This window comes from Oncorhynchus masou, chromosome 10, assembly GCF_036934945.1.
Source record: "Oncorhynchus masou masou isolate Uvic2021 chromosome 10, UVic_Omas_1.1, whole genome shotgun sequence".
Lineage (NCBI taxonomy): Eukaryota > Metazoa > Chordata > Actinopteri > Salmoniformes > Salmonidae > Oncorhynchus > Oncorhynchus masou.
Window position 1 is genome coordinate 30,388,289 of NC_088221.1, and position 27,795 is coordinate 30,416,083.

General features: G+C 42.9%; 1 protein-coding gene across 3 annotated transcripts in view; it reads left to right on the plus strand.

Moving 5' to 3' along the window:
- The window catches only part of LOC135547496 (TSC22 domain family protein 1-like), an 87,726-nt gene extending 62,849 nt beyond the window's left edge, over positions 1 to 24,877 (plus strand). Inside the window, exons 1-3 of one of the 3 annotated variants that reach the window (XM_064976567.1) lie at positions 11,341 to 11,615; positions 21,939 to 21,990; positions 23,243 to 24,877. In XM_064976567.1, coding sequence (XP_064832639.1) covers positions 11,530 to 11,615; positions 21,939 to 21,990; positions 23,243 to 23,512 — 408 coding nt within the window. In that variant the 5' untranslated portion in view covers positions 11,341 to 11,529 and the 3' untranslated portion in view covers positions 23,513 to 24,877. Of the gene's footprint in view, positions 1 to 11,340; positions 11,616 to 20,902; positions 21,394 to 21,938; positions 21,991 to 23,242 lie in introns of those variants that run through there. The other 2 variants (XM_064976566.1, XM_064976565.1) reach the window with 2 other exon arrangements.
- Positions 24,878 to 27,795: the final 2,918 nt, after the last annotated feature.

Sequence of the window (27,795 nt, forward strand, 5' to 3'; positions counted from 1 at the left end):
AGGCCCTGGTGCACAACTAAGCAAGAGGACAAATCCATTAGGGTCTAGTTTAAGAAACAGTCGCCTCGCAAGTCCTCAACTGGCAACTTCATTAAATAGTACCCGCAAAACTCCCGTCTCAACATCAACAGTGAAGAGGCAACTCCGGGATGCTGGCCTTCTAGGCAGAGTTGCAAAGAAAAAGCCATATCTCAGACTGGCCAATAAAAATAAAAGATAGGCTAAATAACACAGACACTGGACAGAGGAAATCTTAATAAAACAGACCAGCATCCCGGAGTCGCCTCTTCACTTTTGACGTTGAGACTGTTGTTTTACGGGTACTAGTTGAGGACTTGTGAGTTGTCTGTTTCTCAAGCGTGACACTCTAATGTACTTGTAGCTTGATCGCAAATGGGTCTTCCAACTGGACAATGACCCCAAGCATACTTCAAAAGTTGTAGCAAAATGGCTTAAGGACCACAAAGTCAACGTATTGGAGTGGCCATCACAAAGCCCTGGACTCAATCCTATAGAAGATTTGTGGGCAGAACTGAAAAAGTGTGTACGAGCAAGAGGGCATACAAACCTGACTCAGTTACACCAGCTCTGTCAGGAGGAATGGGTCAACATTCACCCAACTTATTGTCGGAAGCTTGTGGAAGGCTCCCCAAAATGTTTGACCCAAGTAAAAAAAAAAAAAAAATGATGGCAATCCTACCAAATACTAATTGAGTGTATGTAAACTTCTGACCCACTTGGGAATATGACGAAATAAATAAAAGCTTAAATAAATCATTCTCTCTCTAAATCATTCTTTAAATAAAGTGGTGATCCTTACTGACCTAAGACTGGGAATGTTTACTAGGATAAAATGTCAGGAATTGTGAAAAACTTAGTTTAAATGTATTTGGCTTGTATGTAAATGTATGTAAACTTCCGAATTCAACTGTAGATATTCCATTTTAAAAAATCAGCCATTTACAGCTACACAATAGTAATTTACAACATTAACAATGTATACACTGTATTTCTAATCAAGTTGATGTTATTTTAAGGGACTAAAAATGTGCTTTTATTTCAAAAACATTGACATTTCTAAGTGACCCCAAACTTTTGAACGGTAGTGTAAATCTGGTAGTTTAGTAATTGTTGGGACAATAACGATTAAAATGGGGACATTCTTTTGAAGAGTTTACAGATCAACACTAGAACCTTCTGTAAGGACTGTCCTGACTTCTCTGAAATATCAGACTTTGGACTTTACAGTCAGTGTACTTCACTATTCTGTCTTCTCTCTTGTGAGTGTGAGTGTGTGTGTGGGGGTCTGTGTGTTTTTAGTGCAGTATTTATGCTTTGAAGCTGCTCTCTGTTACCAAGAGGGATTACTCTTGTCCAGTAGAACATGAGCTGCACAGGAGTACACAGCACACTAACATGAACAGCCACACGCATGAACACACATGCATGAACACACACATCTCATTTAACAGAGAAACATTCCTTATGCAGGAACACAATGTCCCCAATTTATAGGACATTTGACGCGTGTCTCTATTGCATTGCATTTCAGTGGATGTGGGTAAAGAAGTTGGCTGGTTTACACTCTACATAAACTGTACACGTCTGCCCTCCGGTTAACCCTCTATTGGCAGTGTGTGTGTGAGAGCCTGTGTGTGGTGCATTGGTCTGTGAGTCTGTGTGAATCCTATCAGTTGATTACTGACAGTATATTGATGAGGACCTGTGCTATGTTACATCACTTACAAATACTGTTCTTTTTTGATGACTTTTCAGCGTTTATATTCCAGGAAATAAAAACTATTGATAGTGTACAGTATGTACTAGATGGTGGATTAGGATCTGTTATCTGGTAGTGTGAAGTCCTGGTCTGTTTGGAAACAATCAAACCACCCATCTGTCCCATCTGTGTTTGGGTATGTGCGGACAGTAAGAGTCCTAAAGATAAGTGTGTGTCTCATGAGGTTAATAGTGTGAAAGGGCCAACCAATCCTATTTGATTAAGACTTTCACTCTGGGGGTCCATATAACATACTATAACATGACTATGTGACTGACCCACAGCGCCGGTGAGTGTACAGTATCATACATCCAGCTCAGCCCTCCCAGTTCACTCAACTGCTGGAGTGGAAGTAATGTTCTGGCTTGACTAGCCGTCTGGAGCTAGAACATCATGTTCCAGGCCAATGTACAGATCCCCCTCTCTTCCTTCTTTCGTTTCCCTCTATCCTCATTGCCCCCTCTTTCTCTCCCATCGCCCCAATTTGGACAGCTCTGCTATTGTCTCTGGGGATAAGCCCAAGTTCACACCGCAGTGACCGCACACACTCACACACACACTGGAGTGGTCCAGCCGTGTTGGTGGTTGCGTGTGGAGGGGAACATCAGTTGGTTCTAGGCTCCAGTAAAGGCTTCTAACATCACACCTCCCCATGTGTCACTTCTCATCAACAGCCCAGTGACTCCACACAAAGACTGATGAGGGAGACTACTGTTACAGCCGCAGGCACGACTGACTCTGGCTCTCTTTCCGCCTCTTTCTCTCTGTCCCCCTCTCATTCCCTCTCCCTTTCTGTCCCCCTCTCTTTCCCTCTCCCTTTCTGTCCCCCTCGCTTTCCCTCTCCCTTTCTGTCCCCCTCGCTTTCCCTCTCCCTTTCTGTCCCCCTCGCTTTCCCTCTCCCTTTCTGTCCCCCTCGCTTTCCCTCTCCCTTTCTGTCCCCCTCGCTTTCCCTCTCCCTTTCTGTCCCCCTCGCTTTTTCCCTCTCCCTTTCTGTCCCCCTCACTTTCCCTCTCCTTTCTGTCCCCCTCTCTTTCTTTCCCTCTCCCTTTCTGTCCCCCTCGCTTTCCCTCTCCCTTTCTGTCCCCCTCGCTTTCCCTCTCCCTTTCTGTCCCCCTCTTTCTTTCCCTCTCCCTTTCTGTCCCCCTCTTTTTCTTTCCCTCTCCCTTTCTGTCCCCCTCTCTTTCTTTCCCTCTCCCTTTCTGTCCCCCTCTCTTTCTTCCCCCCTCTTTCCCTCTCCCTTTCTGCCCCCTCTTTCCCTCTTCCTTTCCCCCTCTCTTTCCCTCTCCCTTTCTGCCCCCCTCTTTTTCCCTCTCCCTTTCTGTCCCCCTCTCTTTCCCTCTCCCTTTCTGCCCCCCTTTCTTTCCCTCTCCCTTTCTGCCCCCTCTCTTTCTTTCCCTCTCCCTTTCTGTCCCCCTCTCTTTCTTTCCCTCTCCCTTTCTGTCCCCCTCTCTTTCTTTCCCTCTCCCTTTCTGTCCCCCTCTCTTTCTTTCCCTCTCCCTTTCTGTCCCCCTCCCTTTCTGTTTCTTTCCCTCTCCCTTTCTGTCCCCCTCTCTTTCTGTCCCCCTCTCTTTCCCTCTCCCTTTCTGTCCCCCTCTCTTTCCCTCTCCCTTTCTGTCCCCCTCTCTTTCCCTCTCCCTTTCTGTCCCCCTCTCTTTCTTTCCCCCGCTCTTTCCCTCTCCCTTTCTGCCCCCCTCTTTCTTTCCCTCTCCCTTTCTGCCCCCCCTCTCTTTCCCTCTCCCTTTCTGTCCCCCTCCCTTTCTGTCCCCCTCTCTTTCTTTCCCTCTCCCTTTCTCTCCCCCTCTCTTTCCCTCTCCCTTTCTGTCCCCCTCTCTTTCTTTCCCTCTCCCTTTCCGTCCCCCTCTCTTTCTTTCCTTTCCTCCCTTTCCGTCCCCCCTCTCTTTCTTTCCGTCCCCCTCTCTTTCTTTCCCTCTCCCTTTCTGCCCCTCTCTTTCCCTCTCCCTTTCTGCCCCCTCTCTTTCCCTCTTCCCTCCCTCCCTTTCTGTCCCCCTCTCTTTCTTTCCCTCTCCCTTTCTGTCCCCCCTCTCTTTCCCCCTCCCTTTCTGTCCCCCTCTCTTTCTTTCCCTCTCCCTTTCTGTCCCCCTCTCTTTCTTTCCCTCTCCCTTTCTGTCCCCCTCTCTTTCTTTCCCTCTCCCTTTCTGTCCCCCTCTCTTTCTTTCCCTCTCCCTTTCTGTCCCCCTCTCTTTCTTTCCCTCTCCCTTTCTGTCCCCCCTCTTTCTTTCCCTCTCCCTTTCTGTCCCCCTCTCTTTCCCTCTCCCTTTCTGTCCCCCTCTCTTTCCCTCTCCCTTTCTGTCCCCCTCTCTTTCTTTCCCTCTCCCTTTCTGTCCCCCTCTTTCTTTCCCTCTCCCTTTCTGTCCCCCTCTCTTTCTTTCCCTCTCCCTTTCTGTCCCCCTCTCTTTCTTTCCCTCTCCCTTTCTGTCCCCCTCTCTTTCTTTCCCTCTCCCTTTCTGTCCCCCTCTCTTTCCCTCTCCCTTTCTGTCCCCCTCTCTTTCTTTCCCTCTCCCTTTCTGTCCCCCTCTCTTTCTTTCCCTCTCCCTTTCCGTCCCCCTCTCTTTCTTTCCCCCTCTCTTTCTTTCTCCCTCTTCTTTCTTTCCCTCTCCCTTTCTGCCGCCCTCACTTTCCCTCTTTTCATGGTTCATGTAAGAATCTCTAGTCTTTGAGCGTATTCAAAATGTCTTTGGGCGGTGCATCGTGCCCCAGAATAATGTGTGGGAGTGTTTTGAGTGTGTTAGACCTGCTAATGCCTGGTTTCACTCCACATTAGTCATACCTGTAGCCTTTATTTTTCTCACACACATCTATGTAATGGCCGCTGTGTGGATCAGCACACGCTTTGTCAGACACCTCTCATTGGGCTGAGAATTGCTTGGGACCTCACGATACAATATTGTCACGATGCTTGACGTCGTAAGTTTACATACACTTAGGTTGGAGTCATTAACTCGTTTTTCAACCACTCCACAAATTTCTTGTTCACAAACTATAGTTTTGGCAAGTCGGTTAGGACATCTACTTTGTACATGACACAAGTAATGTTTCCAATAATTGTTTACAGACAGATTATTTAACTTATAATTCACTGTATCACAATTCCAATGGGTCAGACGTTTACATACACAAAGTTGACTGTGCCTTTAAACAGCTTGGAAAATGTCCGAAAATGATGTCATGGCTTTAGAAGTTTCTGTCAATTGGAGGTGTACCTGTGGATGTATTTCAAGGCCTACCTTCAAACTCAGTGCCTCTTTGCTTGACATCATGGGAAAATCTAAAGAAATGAGCCAAGACCTCCAAGTCTGGTTCATCCTTGGGAGCAATTTCCAAACGCCTGAAGGTACCACGTTCATCTGTACAAACAATAGTACACAAGTATAAACACCATGGGACCATGCAGCCGTCACACCGCTCTGGAAGTAAACGCGTTCTGTCTCCTAGAGATGAACGTACTTTGGTGTGTGTAAAGTGCAAATCAATCCCAGAACAACATCAAAGGACCTTGTGATGGAAACGGGTACAAAAGTATCTATATCCACAGTAAAACAAGTCCTATATCGACATAACCTGAAAGGCCGCTCAGCAAGGAAGTAGAAACTGCTCCAAAACTGCCATAAAAAAAGCCAGACTACGGTTTGCAACTGCACATGGGGAATAAGATCGTACTTTTTGGAGAAATGTTTTCTGGTCTGATGAAACAAACAGAACTGTTTGGCCATAATGACCATCGGTATGTGTGGAGGAAAAAGAGTCTTCCAAATGGACAATGACCCCAAGTATACATCCAAAGTTGTGGCAAAATGGCTTAAAGACAACAAAGTCAAGGTATTGGAGTGGCCACACAAAGCCCTGACCTCAATCCTATAGAACATGTGTGGGCAGAAATGAAAAAGTGTGTGTGAGCAAGGAGGCCTATAAACCTGACTCAGTTACACCAGCTCTGTCAGGAGGAATGGGCCAAAATTCACCCAACTTATTGTGGGAAGCTTGTGGAAGGCTACCCGAAACCCAAGTTAAACAATTTAAAGGCAATGCTACCAAATACTAATTGAGTGTATGTAAACTTCTGACCCACTAGGAATGTGATGAAATAAATAAAAGCTGAAATAAATAATTTCCTCCACTATTATTCTGACTTTTCACATTCTTCAAATAAAGTGGTGATCCTAACTGACCTAAGACAGGGAATTTTTACTAGGATTAAATGTCAGGAATTGTGAAAATCTGAGTTTAAATGTATTTGGCTAAGGTGTATGTAAACTTCCGACTTCAGCTGTAGGTGCCAATACAATATTTATTTAGTTTCTCTCGATTCAGTATGTATTGCAACTCGATATTGCGATTTGATGTTTCAAACATATTGTTCACTCGATGTCTGTTGCAGAGAGACGAGGACATGAGAGAACGAGTTTTGATTAGTAAAGCAAATAAAAGTGCTGCAAACATGTTGGCTCAATATTTAAACAATAAAGTACATGATATAGGATGAAAAATACTGCAGTTTTTGCACATGTACAGCCGAATAGCTTACGTTACCTAATCATCCCCAGCTTACAATCAGCTCATTCATCGCCTCTCCCCTGTAACTATTCCCCTGGTCGTTGCTGTAATTGAGAATGTGTTCTCAGTCAACTTACCTGGTACAATAAGGGTTAAATAAATGTAAAAAGAACTACAGTAGCAAGTTTATTATTTGTATGTTTTTTTTTAAATAATCGATACTTGGAGTAAGATATCGATATATCATCCCAGAATAATATGACGATATAATATATAATATGACGATACTGAAACTATCGATTTCTCCCCCCTATCACTACTATCCATTTATCCCTATCAGACCATACACCCACATAGCAGAGCACCTTTTGAGAACTCAGCTTAGTAAACCTGTACGTATCTTAGTAATGTTTGGGGATATGTGTTGAATGGTGGGCTGTAAAACGCCATCTGAACCTTTTCATGAAATATTGGATCCACTTGACCACATGTTACATATGGGAATTGCTATAAACTAGGAATGTAACATTTTACCAATTTGCATTGGTCCCCGGTTCAAATATTTAAGAGGTCTGTGGGAGCCCAATCCAAATTAAGCATGCATCGGTCAGAAAACACATTATTATATTAGGAATTGACTGTTTTTACTCATTCAGATTTTATTTAGGTTGTTCAGGTTCACAGTAAGAAAATAGTTTTGGTGGTTTTTCTGTAAACAGTTTGTGTATTTGGTCATTTTTAAATGTACAGGGTAATTTCGTAAAGGACAGCTATAATTTTGCTTTCACGGAACAAGTTCTCCTAACTTTACAAACGTTCTAACCATTTGCTTTCGAGACCAGGGTAAAATCCAAAGGTGCATTATATTAATTGACTAAATGCCATGCTAATTCCTAAATATAAATATTGACTTACTGTAATATTAGCTCAAACATTTTCAATCTGCAATCTATTCAGTGGGTGATGGCGAGACAGTAGTGGTAGGCCTGATTACCAACAATGATGAGACGGGGAGGTGAGAGCCCTGGCAGAAGGGACCCAGGAAAATAACCTCTCCCTCAACATCAACAAAATGAAGAGGCTGATTGTGGACTACAGGTGATAGCAGAGAGAGCACACCCCATCCACATTGACGGGGCTGCAGTGGAGAGGGTCCGAGCTTCAGATTCCTCTGTGTGCACATCACTGACAACCTGAAATGGTGCCTTCATGCAACAGCACCTCTTCAACCTCAGGAGGCTGAAGAAGTTCAGCTTGACCCCTAGGAACCTCATACATTTTTCCACCATTCAGAGCATCCTGTCAGGCTGTATCACGGCCTGATACAACAATTGCACCGACCGCAACTACCGTGCTCTCCAGAGGCTGGTGCGGTCAGCCCAACACATCGCATGGGAACAGGATCCATGTACTTCATACACCTCTCTCTCTCCGCCTCTCTGAGATGGTGTAACATGCTGAGGCGGTGTTTCTGGTCCGTTCTTCTCTGTTGAGAGTCCCAGCTGGAGAGAGCAGGACTCAACTCTGTTGAGAGAGAGAGATGGAGAGAGCAGGACTCAACTCTGTTGAGAGAGAGAGAGAGAGCAGGACTCAACTCTGTTGAGAGAGAGAGAGAGAGCAGGACTCAACTCTGTTGAGAGAGAGAGAGCAGGACTCAACTCTGTTGAGAGAGAGAGAGCAGGACTCAACTCTGTTGAGAGCAGGACTCAAGAGAGAGAGCAGGACTCAACTCTGTTGAGAGAGAGAGCAGGACTCAACTCTGTTGAGAGAGAGAGAGCAGGACTCAGAGAGAGCAGGACTCAACTCTGTTGAGAGAGAGAGAGCAGGACTCAACTCTGTTGAGAGAGAGAGAGCAGGACTCAACTCTGTTGAGAGAGAGAGCAGGACTCAACTCTGTTGAGAGAGAGAGAGCAGGACTCAACTCTGTTGAGAGAGAGAGAGAGAGCAGGACTCAACTCTGTTGAGAGAGAGAGAGAGAGCAGGACTCAACTCTGTTGAGAGAGAGCAGGACTCAACTCTGTTGAGAGAGAGAGAGAGAGCAGGACTCAACTCTGTTGAGAGAGAGAGAGAGCAGGACTCAACTCTGTTGAGAGGACTCAACTCTGTTGAGAGAGAGAGCAGGACTCAACTCTGTTGAGCAGGACTCAACTCTGTTGAGAGAGAGAGAGCAGGACTCAACTCTGTTGAGAGAGAGAGCAGGACTCAACTCTGTTGAGAGAGAGAGAGAGCAGGACTCAACTCTGTTGAGAGAGAGAGCAGGACTCAACTATCTTGAGAGAGAGAGAGCAGGACTCAACTCTGTTGAGAGAGAGAGAGCAGGACTCAACTCTGTTGAGAGAGCAGGACTCAACTCTGTTGAGAGAGAGAGCAGGACTCAACTCTGGAGAGAGCAGGACTCAACTCTGTTGAGAGAGAGAGAGAGCAGGACTCAACTCTGTTGAGAGAGAGAGCAGGACTCAACTCTGTTGAGAGAGAGAGAGAGAGCAGGACTCAACTCTGTTGAGAGAGAGAGAGAGAGCAGGACTCAACTCTGTTGAGAGAGAGAGAGAGAGCAGGACTCAACTCTGTTGAGAGAGAGAGAGCAGGACTCAAGAGAGAGAGAGAGCAGGACTCAACTCTGTTGAGAGAGAGAGAGCAGGACTCAACTCTGTTGAGAGAGAGAGAGAGCAGGACTCAACTCTGTTGAGAGAGAGAGAGCAGGACTCAACTCTGTTGAGAGAGAGAGAGCAGGACTCAACTCTGTTGAGAGAGAGAGAGCAGGACTCAACTCTGTTGAGAGAGAGAGAGCAGGACTCAACTCTGTTGAGAGAGAGAGCAGGACTCAACTCTGTTGAGAGAGAGAGAGAGCAGGACTCAACTCTGTTGAGAGAGAGAGAGCAGGACTCAACTCTGTTGAGAGAGAGAGCAGGACTCAACTCTGTGAGAGAGAGAGAGAGAGCAGGACTCAACTCTGAGAGAGAGAGAGAGCAGGACTCAACTCTGTTGAGAGAGAGAGAGAGAGGACTCAGGACTCAACTCTGTTGAGAGAGAGAGAGAGCAGGACTCAACTCTGTTGAGAGAGAGAGAGCAGGACTCAACTCTGTTGAGAGAGAGAGAGCAGGACTCAACTCTGTTGAGAGAGAGAGAGCAGGACTCAACTCTGTTGAGAGAGAGAGAGCAGGACTCAACTCTGTTGAGAGAGAGAGAGCAGGACTCAACTCTGTTGAGAGAGAGAGAGCAGGACTCAACTCTGTTGAGAGAGAGAGAGCAGGACTCAACTCTGTTGAGAGAGAGAGAGAGCAGGACTCAACTCTGTTGAGAGAGAGAGAGAGCAGGACTCAACTCTGTTGAGAGAGAGAGAGAGCAGGACTCAACTCTGTTGAGAGAGAGAGAGCAGGACTCAACTCTGTTGAGAGAGAGCAGGACTCAACTCTGTTGAGAGAGAGAGAGAGCAGGACTCAACTCTGTTGAGAGAGAGAGAGCAGCAGGACTCAACTCTGTGAGAGAGAGAGAGAGCAGGACTCAACTCTGTTGAGAGAGAGAGAGAGCAGGACTCAACTCTCTGACTCAACTCTGTTGAGAGAGAGAGAGCAGGACTCAAGAGCAGGACTCAACTCTGTTGAGAGAGAGAGAGAGCAGGACTCAACTCTGTTGAGAGAGAGAGAGAGCAGGACTCAACTCTGTTGAGAGAGAGAGAGCAGGACTCAACTCTGTTGAGAGAGAGAGAGAGAGCAGGACTCAACTCTGTTGAGAGAGAGAGAGAGCAGGACTCAACTCTGTTGAGAGAGAGAGAGAGCAGGACTCAACTCTGTTGAAAGTGAGAGCTGGAACGAGCAGGACTCATCTCTTGTGTGACCTGCTCCTCTCATTCCAAATATTCAAATGGCACCTGTCTCTTTCCTTCTCCCTTTCTACCTATATTCCATGTATAAGCTGAGGGACATTCTCCAAATCTCTTTCACAAAATAAAATCTCTTTCACATTGTCAGTGAATGGTTTAGGACTTGCTATTTATAAACTGGTGGTTGTGTATGAAGTAGGCTACACATTCATACACGTTGGGTTGACATATACAAACACACGCACAAATGGTAAGGATCAGACTGGCAGATCAGGGGTAGCATCTTTAGCCCACTATTTCCCAAATGTACCAAACAATAGAATATGACTGGATCAATCCCCTCGGGGTTAATTTAACCAGGCATAATCAGCAACACAATTACAATACAGTATGTTGCTCTATAACATACTGTGTTCCACCCCATCACCATCTGTGGGCCTTCACTTGAGTTTACCAACCAATCAGAGCACTTGTAGACATAAAATGTGTTTATCAATATGGTATAAGTTATTAGATGGCTTATTAAGTGTGTGTAGTCAGTTGCGTGTGAAAGAGGTTGATGTCACATCATGGGTCAAGTCCGTATCCTTCAGGCTAATGTAAACTGCCCCAGTTGGACATCTGAACAATAGAAAGCCCACTCTGACTCAGGCCTCAGTGTATTTAAACAGGTAAATCCCTCTGCTTTGTCCTTGTCTGTGTTATTCCCCTAACCCAGGCTGCTGGCTGACTAAGTTTGCAGACGCGTGTGTGTGTTGTACTCTTTCTGTGTATGCAGGCGTTAAGCCCCCCATTAGCCCACCCTGTTGATGAGAAGTGACAAGATAAGACCTGGCTCAAATACAGGGGCCGGACTCGGCCCTCCTGACACCCTGCCTTTGGGGGGGGGGTCTCCTAAACAGAGAGGGGGCCCAACACCACCCTGGAGGAAGGGAGAGGGCAAGTGAGAAGAGGTGAATGTTTAGAGGACGGTGGTGTAGTGTGAGAATGGTAACCACCTCTCTTGTCTGTTGGAGTGTAGTAGACCCAGGGCTCACCAGGGAGGGGAGGAGAGAGGGAAAGGGGAGGATAGGAGGAGGAGGAGGAGGAGGAGAAGTGCTCATCAGGGAAGAAGCTAATCTGTTTTGATGGTTTATGTAACACTAGGTCACATGACTGCACGCAGTACTGTGATGTCACAGGTGCCCTAGTCTTGTTTTTGCTCAATCAGTCGCTAGTTCGCCTGCCTTGGAGAAGCACACAGAGGCTAAAGACATGCATACGCAGCCTTGGCTTGTCCCCACATCTCCACCAATGCTCTCCAGACTGGTGGAACTCAGAAGGAATATACAGTGATTTTAAGAGAGAGTAAGGGACCGAGGGACTAGAAAATAGGAATATATCTGATTCTATTGGAGGAGAGTTGACGGACAGCCCGATGAGAGAGCTGGTGGTCCGGGTGCAAAGCCGGGACGAGATGGCCATGAAGCTGTTGTTCAGGGAACTGGAGCAACACCTCAAGAGGTAAACAAAATACTCATACTAGAGCTAAACGATGCCTTACTGGAGCTAGTCTACTGTTGACCTAGTCTCTTTGTCTACCGTGTCTGCTAACAACAGGGTTAGTCTCTTAATACTGTAACTGAAGAGGTATAGACTTTGTCTGTCTGCTCTAACTGTACAGGAGTCTGGAAACAAGCCAATGGAAGGAAGACACTAAGCTGCATTGTCTCTATTGCTCTTGGCTTTGTCAGTCTAACCATTGGTTTAACGATTGGTATTACTGTTTTCATTTGAAACATGGATGGTAATTAAATTTAATACAGTTGTGGAATTGGAATGTGCGCATGGCAGTATTTAAAAATTGACTGTATGATAATGTTATGGAAAAACTATGTATGGTACATAGTAAAGATATTATGTAGGGTAAGGGTTAATTGTTTGTCTTGTTTTTTACAGAACAAAATTAACTTAAAATTAATATCTTAAGCTTTTGTGTGTTGATAGTTGTGTGCCTGTTCAGTTGTTTTCATAGTTGCATGGTTTAGGGGACTGACGTTGTCACTATTTGTCAGTTGACAGTTTGATGGTTGCTAAGTTGTTGCCTGCTGGTTGCATGGCATTTGTCAGTATGTAGTAGTTGCATGCATGATGTAGGTGAGTGTATTGGATTGGGGCCAGATCAGATCCTTACTGAGTCTTCAGCAGGTCTTCGACCTAACCATGTACGATACAGCAATATGGCACAAAGTACATAGTCAAAATGAAGGTTAGCTCATCTTAGGTATGTGTTTAACATCTACCAGGCCACCATCACATTGAATGGACAAGAGAAGCAATATTGTCAGAATTGGTGTGCGAGTACATTAACTAAGTTAGTAAGTTTGCCTTGTCTGAGACATTAACTGCTTATAATGTTTTTATTATATATATTTTTTGGAGTTAAGGATAGGGTTTATTTTATATTCAGTTTAAGTCTGAAGTTTACATACACCTCAGCCAAATACATTTAAACTCAGTTTTTCACAATTCCTGACTTTAATCCTCGTAAAAATTCTCTGTTTTAGGTCAGTTAGGATCACCACTTTATTTTAAGACTGTGAAATGTCAGAATAAGAGTAGAGAGAATGATTTATTTCATCACATTCCCAGTGGGTCAGAGGTTTACATACACTCAATTAGTATTTGGTAGCATTGCCTTTTAAATTGTTTAACTTGGGTCAAATGTTTTGGGTAGCCTTTCACAAGCTTCCCACAATAAGTTGGGTGAATTTTGGCCCATTCACCCTGGCAGAGCTGGTGTAACTGAGTCAGGTTTGTAGGCTTCCTTGCTTGCACATGCTTTTTCAGTTCTGCCCAGAAATGATCTATGGGATTGAGGTCAGGGCTTTGTGATGGCCACTCCAATACCTTGACTTTGTTGTCCTTAAGCCATTTTGCCACCACTTTGAAAGTATGCTTGGGCTCATTGTCCATTTGTAAGACCCATTTGCGACCAAGCTTTAACTTCCTGACGTCTTGAGACATTGCTTAAATATATCCACATTATTTTCTTTCCTCATGGTGCCATCTATTTTGTGAAGTGCACCAGTCCCTCATGCAGCAAAGCGCTGCCACCCCTGTGCTTCACGGTGGGATGGTGTTCTTCGGCTTGCAAGCCTACCGCTTTTTCCTCCAAACACAACGATGGTCATTATGGCCAAACAGTTCTATTTTTTATTTTTTTTTCAGACCAGAGGACATTTCTCCAGAAAGTACGATCTTTGTCCCCATGTGCAGTTGCAAACCGTAGTCTCGCTTTTTTATGGCGGTTTTGGACCAGTGAATTCTTCCTTGCTGAGCGGCCTTTCAGGCTATGTTGATATAGGACTCGTTTTACTGTGGATATAGATACTTTTGTACCTGTTTCCTCCAGCAACTTCACAAGGTCATTTGCTGTTGTTCTGGGATTGATTTACACTTTTTGCACCAAAGTACGTTCATCTCTCGGAGACAGAACGCTTCTCCTTCCTGAGCGGTATGCCGGCTGCGTGGTCCCATGGTGTTTATACTTGTGTACTATTGTTTGTACAGATGAACGTGGTACCTTCAGGCATTTGGAAATCGCTCCCAAGGATGATCCAGACTTGTGGAGGTCTACAATATTTTTTTCTGAGGTCTTGGCTGATTTCTTTTGATTTTCCCATAATGTCAAGCAAACAGGCACCGATTTTGACGGTAGGCCTTGAAATACAATCCACAGGTACACCTCCAGTTGACTGAAAGTATGTCAATTAGCCTATCAGAAGCTTCTAAAGCCATGACAATTTCTGGAATTTTACGAGTTGTTTAAAGGCACAGTCAACTTAGTGTATGTAAACTTCTGACCCACTGAAATTGTGATACAGTGAAATTATCTGTTTGTAGAAAATTGTTGGAAAATTACTTGCCATGCACAAAGTAGATGTCCTAACCGACTTTCCAAAACTATAGTTTGTTAACAATAAATTTGTGGAGTGGTTATAAAAAAAGTTTTAATGACTCCAACCTAAGTGTATGTAAACTTCCGACTTCAACTCTATTTTTTACCTTTATTTAAGGATCTGATATGGGAAGTCAGTTAAGAACAAATTCTTATTTACAGTGGCGACCTACCAGGGAACAGTGAGTTAACTGCCTTGTTCAGGGGCAGAACGACAGATTGTTACCTTGTCTGCTCAGGGATTCGATCCAGCAACCTTTCCGGCCCCAACACTCTAACCACTAGGCTACCTGCTGCCCCAGGTAGAAAAAAGCACTTCTGTGATTGGAAAATGCTGTTGACCAGGTAGTCACCGCCGATCTCCGTTATGTTGCTTATCATTGGCTAGGGACCTACAGGTCAGTGACACTGAGAGGGAACAGAACATTGGTTAAGCACAACTTCCTGGAAGCCTGTCCTAGTATGGCCCTAGTGCTTTATGAATGGAGCCCAGTATAGCTCAGGGCTAAGTAGCTTTGGTCGCTGTTTGTGTGTGTGGACTGAGGTCAGGCTGAGCACTTCCAGGTATATATTTGAGTCTGTGTAATAGGTTAAAGCCACCTCCAGTCAAAGAGGACAGGAAGAGAGAACAGCGCACTGAGCCTCTTACTGAGCTGTAGGGCCTCAGTGGGAACAGTGCTGCTGTAATTAGGATCACTGTTGGATGGACTCAGTACAGTACTGAGCACCTCAGGCTAACCACAAGCCAAGTTCTGCAGAACTAGTTAAGGTTTTGTGAATTGTGTGTAAAGATGGACGCCTTTCCTATGACTGAAGAGGGCACGACAAAATCTATTCCCCCTCAGGAGACTGAAAGGATTTGGCATGGGTCCTCAGATCCTCAAAAGGTTTTACACCTGCACCATCGAGAGCATCCTGACGGATTGCATCACTGCCTGGTATGGCAACTGCTCAGCCTACGACCGCAAGGCACTACAGAGGGAAGTGCGTACAGCCCAGTACATTACCGTGGCCAAGCTTCCTGCCATCCAGGACCACTATACCAGGCAGTGTCAGAGGAAGGCCCTAAAATGTGTCCGACTCCAGCCACCCTAGTTATAGACCGTTCTCTCTGCTACCGCACAGCAAGCGGTACCGGAGCGCCAAGTCTAGGGCCAAGAGGCTTCTAAACAGCTTCTACCCCCAAGCCAAACCATAAGACCCCTGAACATCTAGCCAAATGGCTACCCAGACTATTTGCATTGCCCCCCCCCCCACGCTGCTGCTCCTCTGTTATTACCTATGCATAGTCACTTTGATAGCAACAAAAAGTAACATCCTCTCACTGTCAGCGTTTCGACGGAGGACACCAAGCGGGCACCTGGTAAATGTAGTCTCTTATGGTCAATCTTCCAATGATATGCCTACAAATACGTCACAATGCTGCAGACACCTTGGGGAAACGACAGAAAGGCTCATTCCTGGCGCATTCACAGCCATATAAGGAGACATTGGAACACAGCGCCCTCAAAATCTGGGCCATTTCCTGTTTGAAATTTCATGATTTCTTGGTTTCATCAGTAGCATCAGTTCTGTGGCACTCACAGATAATATCTTTGCAGTTTTGGAAACGTCAGTGTTTTCTTTCCATAGCTGTCAATTATATGCATAGTCAAGCATCTTTTTGTGACAAAATATCTTGTTTAAAACGGGAACGTTTTTTATCCAAAAATTAAGAGCGCCCCTATATTGAAGAAGTTAACGACCGTTCCACAGGTGCATGTTCATGAATTGTTTATGGTTCATTGAACAAGCATGGTAAACAGTGTTTAAACCCTCTACAATGAAGATCTGTGAAGTTATTTGGATTTTTACAAATTATCTTTGAAAGACAGGGTCCTGAAAAAGGGACGTCTCTTTTTTTTGCTGAGTTTATTACCTCAATTACCTCGACACTGGTGCCCCCACATATCAACCCTGTACTATTACCCACTGTATATAGCCCCGCTATTGTTATATTACTGCTCCTCTTTAAATATTTGTTTTCAGTATTTTCTTAAAACTGCGTTGTTGGTTTAAGGTCTTGTAAGTAAGCATTTCACTGTAATTCGGCACATGTGACATAAAATGTGATGTGATCTGTGAATAACTGGATGAAATGGTGGCCTTACTATGTAGTAGCCTATTTTGTACATTTAGTATTGGATCTTAGTGCAGTCAAAAACTTGATTGTCCTGTGTTCTTTATATATATTTCCACACTGGAGTTGAAATAATACTGTTAAAATGATAATGTACTATTGTGGGATGGAGTTTTGGCCAGGGTTAATTAGTTAATAATAGACCAAATAACAAGAGCGTTCCAAACCCCTCTGCCAACAGCTAGTTTTCACTATTCTCCTCCAGACCACTCCCAGAAAGTACTAGTAACATTATTGCTTAAAAGTTGCTCTTTGCTGAAAATCTATTTTTGTTTTCAATTAGTATGGTAAAAAAGAAAATCACAGTAAGGTACTTAATTATTACCCTGAAATTATTTGATATTGAGATCAAAATTGCTGTATTTGACCTTTTAATATCCTGTGATGATATTACACCACCTCCTGTGACAAAACCGTATGGTTTCATAGGAAACCATACTACCCTACATTCTATTCTCTGTGTGCAAGGCTCTGGCTCTAGTGTGCCTGTAACTCTGTGTCTCTGGTATTAATCGCTACACCCTGCTGAAAGAATTGACCATTCTTCAACAGCAGCCTCCTCCCTCTTTCCCTCCCTGAACCCCACCTTTCCTCTCTCCCTCCTTTCCTCCCAGGTAGGGTGTGAAAAATCACCCCAGCTCAGCCTATACACAGCGAGGTCAGATTTCTTGTGTGTGGAATGAAAGATGTGGGTTGGGTTGAGGTGTGAATGGAATCTGTTTGAGAAGTGTTATGGCTGCATGTAAGAGGTAATGTGTGTTTTTGAGGTACAGTTGAAGTCGGAATTTTACATACACCTTAGACAAATACATGTAAACTCAGTTTTAACAATTCCTGACGTTTAATCCTAGTAAAAATTCCCTGTCTTAGGTCAGTTAGAATCACCACTTTATTTTAAGAATGTGAAATGTCAGAATAATAGTGATTTATTTCAGCTATTATTTATTTCATCACATTCCCAGTGGGTCAGAAGTTTACATACACTCAATTAGTATTTGGTAGCATTGCCTGTAAATTGTTTAGCTTGTGTCAAACGTTTCGGGTAGCCTTCCGCAATCTTCCCACAGTAAGTTGGGTGAATTTTGGCCTATTCCTCCTGACAGAGCTGGTGTAACTGAGCCAGTGTGCTCACACTTTTTCAGTTCTGCCCACAAATGTTCGATAGGATTGAGGTCAGGGCTTTGTTATCGCCACTTCAATACCTTGACTTTGTTGTCCTTAAGCCAATTTTCCACAGCTTTGGAAGTATGCTTGGGGTCATTGTCCATTTGGAAGACCCATTTGCGACCAAGCTTTAACTTCCTGACTGATGTCTTGAGATGTTGCTTCAATATATCCACATAATTTTCCTGCCTCATGTAGCCATCTATTTTGTGAAGTGCACCAGTCCCTAGATTCTTTTGTACCTGATTTCTCCAGCAACTTCACATGGTTATTTGCTGTTGTTCTGGGATTGATTTGCACTTTTCGCACCAAAGTACGTTCATCTCTCGGAAACAGAACCTGTCTACTTCCAGAGCGGTGTGACGGCTGCATGGTCCCATGGTGTTTATACTTGCGTACTATTGTTTGTACAGATGAGCATTGTACCTTCTGGCGTTTGGAAATTGCTCCCAAGGATGAACCAGACTTGTGGAGGTCTACAAAAACAATTCTGAGGTCCTTGTCTGCTGTACATATGTAGGCCAGCCATAATGCTCATCCACATCATTATAAAACGACAGTTTGGTTTGCATTCTAATGAATATAGAAACTAGGATTTCTACACTACTGTTGTATGGTTCACTCAATCATTTTTTCAGACAAAACTTTTAGCCAAAGAACAGAAGCTTTTTCTTTGACTAACTCCAGGCTATTTTACTGACAGTTACTGTAGATGGATTACCACAAATGTCATATTTAAAGACAACCTTTAGGCCTTTACTGTAACTTCTGTGATGAGCAAGGCATGTCCATGCGTATTCTGTACATCCTAGTACTGAAGTTATATAACAAGAAAAAGTATATTTATTTGACTTGCACTCAGTGGCCAGTTTGAGGTACACCCATCTAGTACCAGGTCGAACCCACCTTTTCCTCCAACATAGCCTGAATTCTTTGGGGCATGGAAATGTTGCTCAATTGGTATCCAGGAGCCTAACGTGCGCCAGGAAAACATTCCCCATGCCACTGCCACCAGCCTGTACCATTGACACCAGGCCGGATGGGGCCATTGAATCATATTGCTTAAGTCAGATCCTGACGCAACAAGAACCGGGATTCATCGGACCAGGCAATGTTTTTCCACTCAATTGTCCAGAGTTGGTGATCACGTGCCCACTGGAGCAGCTTCTTCTTGTTTTTAGCTGATAGGAGTTGAACCCAGTGTGGTTGTCTGATGTGTGATGAGCTTTCTCTGGCGTAAAATTAATAAGGCACAAGCGGCAATGCTGTATCATCAATACAATCACAGGTAAATGTTATTCAGCCCAACGTGATAGCCTTATTGCTTTTATTCAATTACAATGAATTGCATATTTTCATCAATGTTAATTTGATAAGTAAATGAGCTGATAACGTTTAATTCCTTCACCAGAAGACATAGTACGGACATAATAGTTGCTGTGCAAAAAGACTGGTCGTCCGTTCTAAACAAAATGGTACGCAGGCTGGATATCTTTCTTGTCACTTGCTCGCTAGCCAGCCAAATTCCGCTAACTCAGTCACGTCAAAAGTTGAACCTGGGATGTCGGTATACACAAGCTGCATTTCCGTTTCAGTTTTTTTTCTTTTGGCATTTATTTGGATATGTCCCGTGATAATGACGATGTGTAATTTCCATTGGCTCAGACAAAGTTGTCTGGCACCATTCACTCTATGTATGGTACTACAGAGATCTAAATTCAAAAGTGAAACATTGTTTCCCGAGGTCGGACAGGCAGATAGCGTGGCTTATATTAACCCCGCTGTACCAAACTACATGCTAGGCTGGAAGCAAGGGGAAATAATGTGGAAGTTGATATAAATACAAGAGATGATTCAGACCGCAACATTAACATGATATTCTTATGGAGGCGCAGTGATAATTTTCAGATGGAACTGTTAGCAGGCATAGGTGTGTCTGTGATGGCCAATACACCACGGCTTGAAACGCTGCTTGTCCAATCAGCATCCAGGATCCAAACAACCAGTTGTATTATGGCTACCATGACATCACCCAGTTGCTTGCTACACTGAGGTGTTTTTTTGCCCCATACAATAAAAAGTGCTTGGAGCATCTGAACAAGTGCTATTTAAAACCAACCCCTTAATTGAGTTAATGGACATCTCTTACTTCAGACTGAAAATATCTAAAGACTAGCTATAGCTTGGGGTCAGGGAGAAGCCACAGGCACTAGCCTATAACATAGTTTCTGAGTCTGTAAATACGAGGAAGTGAGCAAAGAAACAGAAATTTGATTTTAAACTGAAAAATGTTCTCTCGGCTCCATTTGTAGAATTGCATGAAATGTTTTAAAATTGCAACATTTTCTCTCAGCTGTATGGCAAAATGTGTAGAATTGCAGGTAATGTGCTTTAAAACTGAAAAAATCTATCTCAGCTCCATAGAGAAATGTTCTGTAAAATTCAGCCACCCCCGTGCCACACCTGCCACCTTAAGCACCTTTTTGTACCATAAAAAACCCTGTGATGAATTGTACATGGCTAATTTATTGAATGATGTGATTGACGATTAGGTGACCACTTTGGATCAACTTTGCTAGTTCTGGAATACAGAAAATAAGTGTAAAGGCTTGGGGTGCTCAATGAGATGATTGGAAAACACTGGTTCAGTTTCTAAGTTTTTCTAGCATTGTCTTTTCCAGAACATTTATAAAATGATCCACTATCCATCTTGCCAGTCAAGTCACTTACCCACTTCTTAGTGATTTGCTCACAGTCAATAGGTCTTTTGTGAGGCTACATTGTTTTTGTTTGGAGACTGACGCACAACATCTCTTCTCCTAATTTCTGAAGAACTAAAAAATGTAGCACATGTGTCTCTGGCTTGTCTCAGTAATTTGAGGCATGATGGATGGAGGGCTTCCCTCACGTGAATTGGGTTAGTGTCTGACTCATCTATAGTCTGTCTGGCAATCCTGTGACCCAGGCACACATACACAACTTGTGATGGAAGAGATCTGAATGAATCTGTTCACTTGTTGTTATTGGGTATTTTCTTAATTGTTGGAGTAAACACTGTCTGTCACTTTTCATACATTTTAACTCTGCATTGTTGGGAAAGGGCTCATGAGTAACCATTTCACAGTAAAGTCTACACCTGTTGTATTCAGCGTATGTGACAATTTGATTTGATCCTTGTCTTGTGTGGGACTCTTGTTCTCATAGTAACCGCCAGGGGGTGGTATGTTAACATTGAAGTGTTTTGTTTTTGCACCTGCAAGGGTCTTGAAAGGTTATTTTCTACTATATGTGAATGCATTCTTTAGATTTTGTTTATCGGTTTACAGTCATTTTGGTTGTTGTAAATGCACAAAATACATCCGTTCATTTTCACCTTTCTCGTGTTGTGGCTGCCAGGCATTCATGGTATTCAGCCAATTGTTGGTAGCATAATTCTCGACAAGTAAACATCCCTTTGTGTCTTGGAGGGACTGTTGTGTTCCTCATCTCATCCGGTTTTTCCCAGTTTCGGCGGGTGAGGGCGCATCTCTGAATAATTTATGATAATGTGTCGGCTGAGCCTCAGGTAGGGGCGTTCCTACATGGATTATGCTAATATCAGTATCTCTCCACCAATGGGCAACATCGGAGCACTGTTTTTCTTAGATAAATTATGCAAATGTTCCAGGCTGCAGATTTTCTGCTGCGATGAACTGACCTTGGATATTCTTTGTGGTGCAGCGGAAGATGTACAGGCTCCCCGGGATAGGATGATTTTCTGACGGGACACTAAGTGCCTAATACCGCCTCTCCGAACCACGGAAGTAGAGAATGTGATACACGATAAACGTCGAGTTTTCCGTTGGTTAAAGCTTAGTTTATCTGTGATATAGCATGAATACTCCGTGCTATACAACAGTGGCGATGGATCTCGGTGTTTGCCAGTTAAGGAATTTTTCTATTTCATTTTTATCTTCGTTGCTGAGCGCGGATAGTTCGCCTGTCAGGCTCGACAATAGGTAAATATAGCTATGACTTGCTGCAAGAAGGATGCTTAGTGTGGGCAGTTTATATAGTCTGTATGCCGAAAGAAACCTTCGTTTATACACGGAGTCAATCTATTATAGAGGACTGTAACATCAATGAAATACAAGTATAGCCTAATGATGCTGCCATTTTTTTATTGGGTTCAGTAAGAGAAAATGTGACTTGTCGTCATGATGCATTTCTGGGTTGGCTTCGCTTACTGTTGGCTCGGGAGATGCTGTTCCTTAAATGTGTACACCACCCATGGTTAATTTTTACATGGATGACAATGAAATAACATATTCTTATTATTTGGGAGGCATATTGTCTACGGTCATTTCAGTACACCCAGAACACTTTGCTCCAGAATGGTCTTTAGCGGAAGTGGTCACCTGTATACGGATATTTATACTGTATTCCACTGTGTATTGAAATAGCTGGTATTAGATCTGTAACATTGACAGTATGCCTACCATTTAATCATTCATTCTTACCGATGATGCAGTGTGTTAAGACATTTTTCTTTTCATTCTTTCAGTTCGTCAGGGGCCAGTGTGGTGGCCATAGACAACAAAATCGAACAGGCTATGGTAAGTTGATATATTATATTAACTCACCTTTCTTGTCTGCCATCTATACTACATAAATCACATGCATGTATAACGTATATCGAAGGACACATGCGGAGAATGATCAGTTCAGAAGAAAACGTTGCATCAGTCAGTTTAATGAATGGATTACATAACCACGTAACCGAGCAGAACTGGGAAGTCACGCAAAATACAGACGTATTGCTGGTTACCTTTGCAAAATGCCTACTACTGCAGTTGAAACATGTCGCTCTTGATTTCCTCGTTTCTTTGTAACCACTTTTTTTTGGCGCTGTTACATAGATGATGGCTCGTGAATACCTTGATGCTCTGGCAACTATGTAGCAGCATATGGTGTTATGTGCCTTGACGTCAGTTTAATACGTCGTTTGCCAAAGTGTATCTATGGGGACATTAACGTTAGCCATGTATCATCATTGACATTCGTATCAATATGACATGCACTTTTACCATCCAGTTTACCGTGGTAGCACAATCGCTTTATTTTTAATTTGTGTAATCTGTAGTAAGGATTCAGTTTCGATTTCTACCTGAAGCTACCATTTATTTGAATAAACTCGTTGACACAGGGAGATGAGCGTGCGTGCAGACTTTTATTTTCAGTTCCTCATGGTTCTAATATTTTATTGTCCCTAGATCCCCGCCTGCTGAGGACGCTCTCTTTCACACGCCATCCTGTGCTTGGCTTGCGGTTGTTGCTAGGCATACAAAGTCTTTGACGCCTGGGTATAAATATCGCGGGCTCCGATTGGCTAAAGCCTATATGTGGGCCGGCCATTTTGTGTGTTTGGTGACGTTGCGTCCTGGTTTCAGAGGAAGGGGAGGGTTAGACACTAGGACTATTTGTTTTATAATCTACATAATCTTTCTTTTGATTTTCACCACATGTTTTCACCACATGTTCAACATAGTACATAGTACATATTACATAGTAATTCTCATAGAAAGGCCAGCAGTAATGCTATGCTTACATCTTTCATATCAAGAGTATGATATATGTTTAAGGTCATTTGAAAAACACAACACAAACTTAAAAAATATTTTTTGTTTGTTTGTGATTTTGGTAACATTATGCATTTCATTTATGGTTGGCTTCAGGAATCAAACCCACAATCCTGGTGTTATAAAGTGCCATTCCCTACCAACTGAGCCATACAGCCGTTGTGTTTTTTTTGTATGTGTAATTATTGCCATGTTAAACTGTGTTTTCCGTTCCTCTCTGTGCCTTTAGGACCTGGTGAAGAGCCACCTGATGTACGCAGTGAGGGAGGAAGTGGAGGTTCTGAAGGAGCAGATCAAGGAGCTGATTGAGAGGAACTCGCAGCTTGAGCAGGAGAACAGCCTTCTGAAGACCCTGGCCAGCCCAGAGCAGATGGCTCAATTCCAGGCTCAGACCCAGGCGGGCTCCCCTCCCACCTCCACACAGCCACCGACCCAGGCACCAGCCCTACCCCCAACCCAACTGCAGCCAACCTCACACAATTCTGGACCCTCCGCATAGCATCACCGCCTACCCCGGGGGAGGGGTGGATGAAGCAACCTATCGACCAACCAGGGTCTGACTGACTGTCCTCAGACATATTCTGTTCTAACACTGCAGAACAACCAGGCCTCCACTGCAGGAGGCTACGCTGTTAAGACAAGAATTTGCACATATTTAACTCTGGGAGCGGCGGCGGGTGGTGTCGTCGTTTCAAGGCGCTTTAAAACACACTATCAAAGACAATCTGCCTATGAGAGGAGAAAAGGAGGCTGTTATAGGAGAATGAACATTGCCCAAAAATACATGGAAGAAAAACTTAACAAACAAAAAAGTGAACATAGAATCACTGTGCCTGTATCAATGGATTTCAGGTGATGTCGACTTCAGTGGTAACAATGGAGGGAGGGAGATGGTGATGGGAGTCACCATGCTTCGCTGAATCCTAATAATGTACATAAATGCAGCTGTTCTCTTTTTTTCTGCGCGATACAGAGAGGGACAGACGGAGAATAGAGCATCTCTCATTGTGACAACTTCAATAATCTGTGAGGATTTATCATCGTGTAATAGTCCCCATCTGGCATGGGGCGAGAGGAGAGGGGGTCTAGAGGGAGAACACGACACTTCCATTGACGTCATCATTTTAACTGTGAGGTTGAAGGGAGTTGTAGCCTACATTTGCTTATTAGAGGCAGGATAGTGATAATGAGGGTTTTTCCCTGTATTTAAGTTTGAGCCCTTCAGCCTTGCACCCTGTTATCTTGGTGGATTCTCTATTCATGTAATGAAGCTGAGGGGTTAAGATGTTAGGCTAAGCTGCATTTTCAAAGATGAGTTGATGGCCTTTCCACATTATGTATATCTCTGTATATTTAGTGTAAGTACTGTGTAATATAGTGGTATAAGGAGAGAAGACCAGATGCTATGTAGGTGAAGTACAAATGAAGAGGGAGCTAGTAATGGGCTGGCCTGAAGATTTGTGCAGTCTCTTTATAATGCTGTAATTCAGGAGTATGGCGAGCTGTGGAGGTTATTTAACAGACAGACGACTGTATCCACTATTCATATCCTGGGTTACAACATTAACGGTTACTGTAAACCATTGTTCACTTGAAATTATTTGAAGTATTGCACCCCTCGTGAATTTTTCATTTGTTTTCATTTTTTGACGGTGAAGTACTTCCTGATCAACTCTTTAACTTAACAAACACCGTACTCTGAATATCATAAAGAAAAACAAATTGATTTTTTGCATTCTATGTATAAGTTGTACGCTCATGTTCTGTGCATGTTTCCTCAAACCAGATGAGGTATTGTAGACATACATAATACAATTACAGTTGCACTTCACAACTTTCAATAAAAATGTTTAAGGAATCAGAATCCACTTGTTCATGTCTCTTCTTGCGATTCATGCTTCTATGGTTAAATAGATAACCTTATTTTACATATGTAGTTTAAATAATTTTGAATCCGTAGGATATTTTTTGTCAAAGTCTGTCTCGTGAGATTTGCGAGAGGATAGAAATATTTTTGTCACGAAATGAAAGGTGGCGTAACAGTTTTTTGTGAGTTTATTTTGTTCCTGCCCACAGCTTGCAGCACCCAAGTAATCAATTAGGAGCGCAGCCGATGGTAATGCCCATGGTCAATTTGGTCGGACATTCGATATCCCTATGGGTCTAGTTAGGAACCAGCAGTAAATGACACAATTTACAATATTTTAAAAGGTTAATATCTCCAAATTTCAATGACTTAAAAACATCAAACCAACTATAAATTGTAGAAATTCTTATCCAAATATTGAAAGTGTTTAATGAAACAACTAAAAGATGTGCAACATGAAAATATTCTCCCATTTTACATTGTGTAATGTATTGACGGCCCCTGACTATCCCTAGAGAGGGGCTACCTAAAGTCCAGGGTTGCATATTTTTGCTGGTTATGGATAACCGTTACTGTGTTTTTGTAAAGCCTTACATTTAAAGGTTTAAAAAAAAAACAGGAACTGTAATCTGTAACCAGCAAAAATATTGTAATCAGGTTCCAGAAACGTTTGAAAACCTAGATGACTACTGAGAGGATTACTTTTAAAATTCAGAAAGGATGTTTGCGAGTCTGACGACAAGTCAGAGACAACTATGATGACACTAAATGTGTTTGATCATTTGTGGGAAAAGAGAAAGAATAGGCTTTTGTAGGCTACAGTCCAAGCTATGTCTTCCAATCGTGTGACTGCTGTCAGCATCCAAAGATTATGCAGTGGTGTAGTCTACTGCGATACGGATATACAGTGGGGCAAAAAGTATTTAGTCAGCCACCAATTGTGCAAGTTCTCCCACTGCAAAATATAACCTTGTTTTTCTCCAATGTTTCTCCAACATTTTAAATGCATAGCATAACATGGTTAAAACAATCATTTTGATATCATGGATGGTCCTTGCATCCATAGCTCTGTCTATTAATCTGAGAGTGGTTACATTTCTCCAGGGCCATCCCTCAGAGGCGGGATGCCCATTTTGTTGTTGTTCCATCTGGATTTGCCCTATAAATAGCTGCATATTATCAAGATATCAAAGTGTCACCAACAAAAAGGTAAACAATAGGCCTATAGCAAATGCAGCATATGGCATTCATTTTTCACATGTAAAATCATTATTTCACATATACAATTTCAGTAGTGTTCAGCTCATGCCATTCCATAAGCGCAGCATTTATTTTCAACTCGAAGCAATGAGCCCATTCAGTCCACTATGACAACAAAATCATAAACAGAGTAGGACTGGCAAATAAGTCCTTCGTTTTGGGCTTATGCTCAGGTAAAATAATCTATGCTTCCATATTCCAAATCCTATTCTTGAAGATCTTTGGTTTTTATTGTAAAGATATAATTTAATCGTGTTGTTATATGTAGTAGAAAGCGATGGGTGAGAAGAAGTCTATATAACCAACCCATAAATTAAAATGTAACATCCATATATGGCCAGCTATGTAAACTTTAACATTGATTTATCCTGCAATAGACGTTGTTCACTTAGTAACATACATATTTGTCGTCTTCTAGTGCTTCTTATGTGGAAAGTAATCTAAAAGTAACTAAATGTAATCAGATTGTTACTGAGTTTGGGTAATCCAAATGTTACGTTACTGATTACAATTTTGGACAGGTAACTAGTAACTGTAACGGATTACATTTAGAAAGTAACCTACCCAACCCTGCCAAAGTCAAACCAACTTTTTCACGATCACACACCAGCCTGGTTGAAGCTAATTGGCAAAATGATTTGGTTAACTATTCCCAACTGCGAACACACACAAGACACCCACATCAAACCACACCCCGAAACCAACTCATGTTTGAATTCAGTCATGGCCGCTAGCATGAACCAAACCTAAAACGAGGCCAACTCAGGAAGTCACCCTTTAACCATTATGGAGGGGAAATGTAAAACTGGCCTAAGATCAGTGTCTGGACTCGAGCAACATCATCTTACTGTACACTGAAGAATATATGAAACAGACTGCTGCACTGCCTGTATACTGCGAGCTATTGGTTGAGCTCTTCCTTGCTTCCTGCTTTTCACCAGGGTCGGCCTTAGCTAGCAGCTGCATAGATTACATGGTCCACAAATCACCCCAACTCCCGAACAACTGGGAATGAAAAGCGCCTTGCTCAGGCTGATGATTCATGTGAACAAACAGCGATTGTATAACTCCACACCTCACTGAACAGCATTCTATTCAAATGAAGATCTGCCACTTGCCTTGAAGTAGGATGGTTTGGGGAGACCAATTGTGTAAAGTACTTAAGTAAAAATACTTTAAAGTACTACTTAAGTAGTTTTTGGGGGTATCTGTACTGTTTTAAATTTTACTTCACTACATTCCTAAAGAAAATAATATACTTTTTACTCCATACATTTTCCCTGACATCCAAAAGTACTAGTTACATTTTTAATGCTTATCAGGACAGGAAAATGGTCAAATTCACACAATTATCAAGAGGACATCCCTGGTCATCCTTACTGCCTCTGATCTGGCGGACTCACTATACACGAACACTTCCTTTGTAAATTATGTCTGAGTGTAGGCGTGTGCCCCTGGCTATCCATAATTTAAAATAAAAAAAATACATATTTGTGCCGTCTGGCTTGCTTGATATAAGGAATTTTAAATTATGTATATTTTTACTTTTGATACTTAAGTATATTTTAGAAATGACATAAACTTAAGTATCAAAAGTTGATTTGAAACCAAATACTTCAAAACTTTTATTCAACTGATATTTTACTGGGTGACTA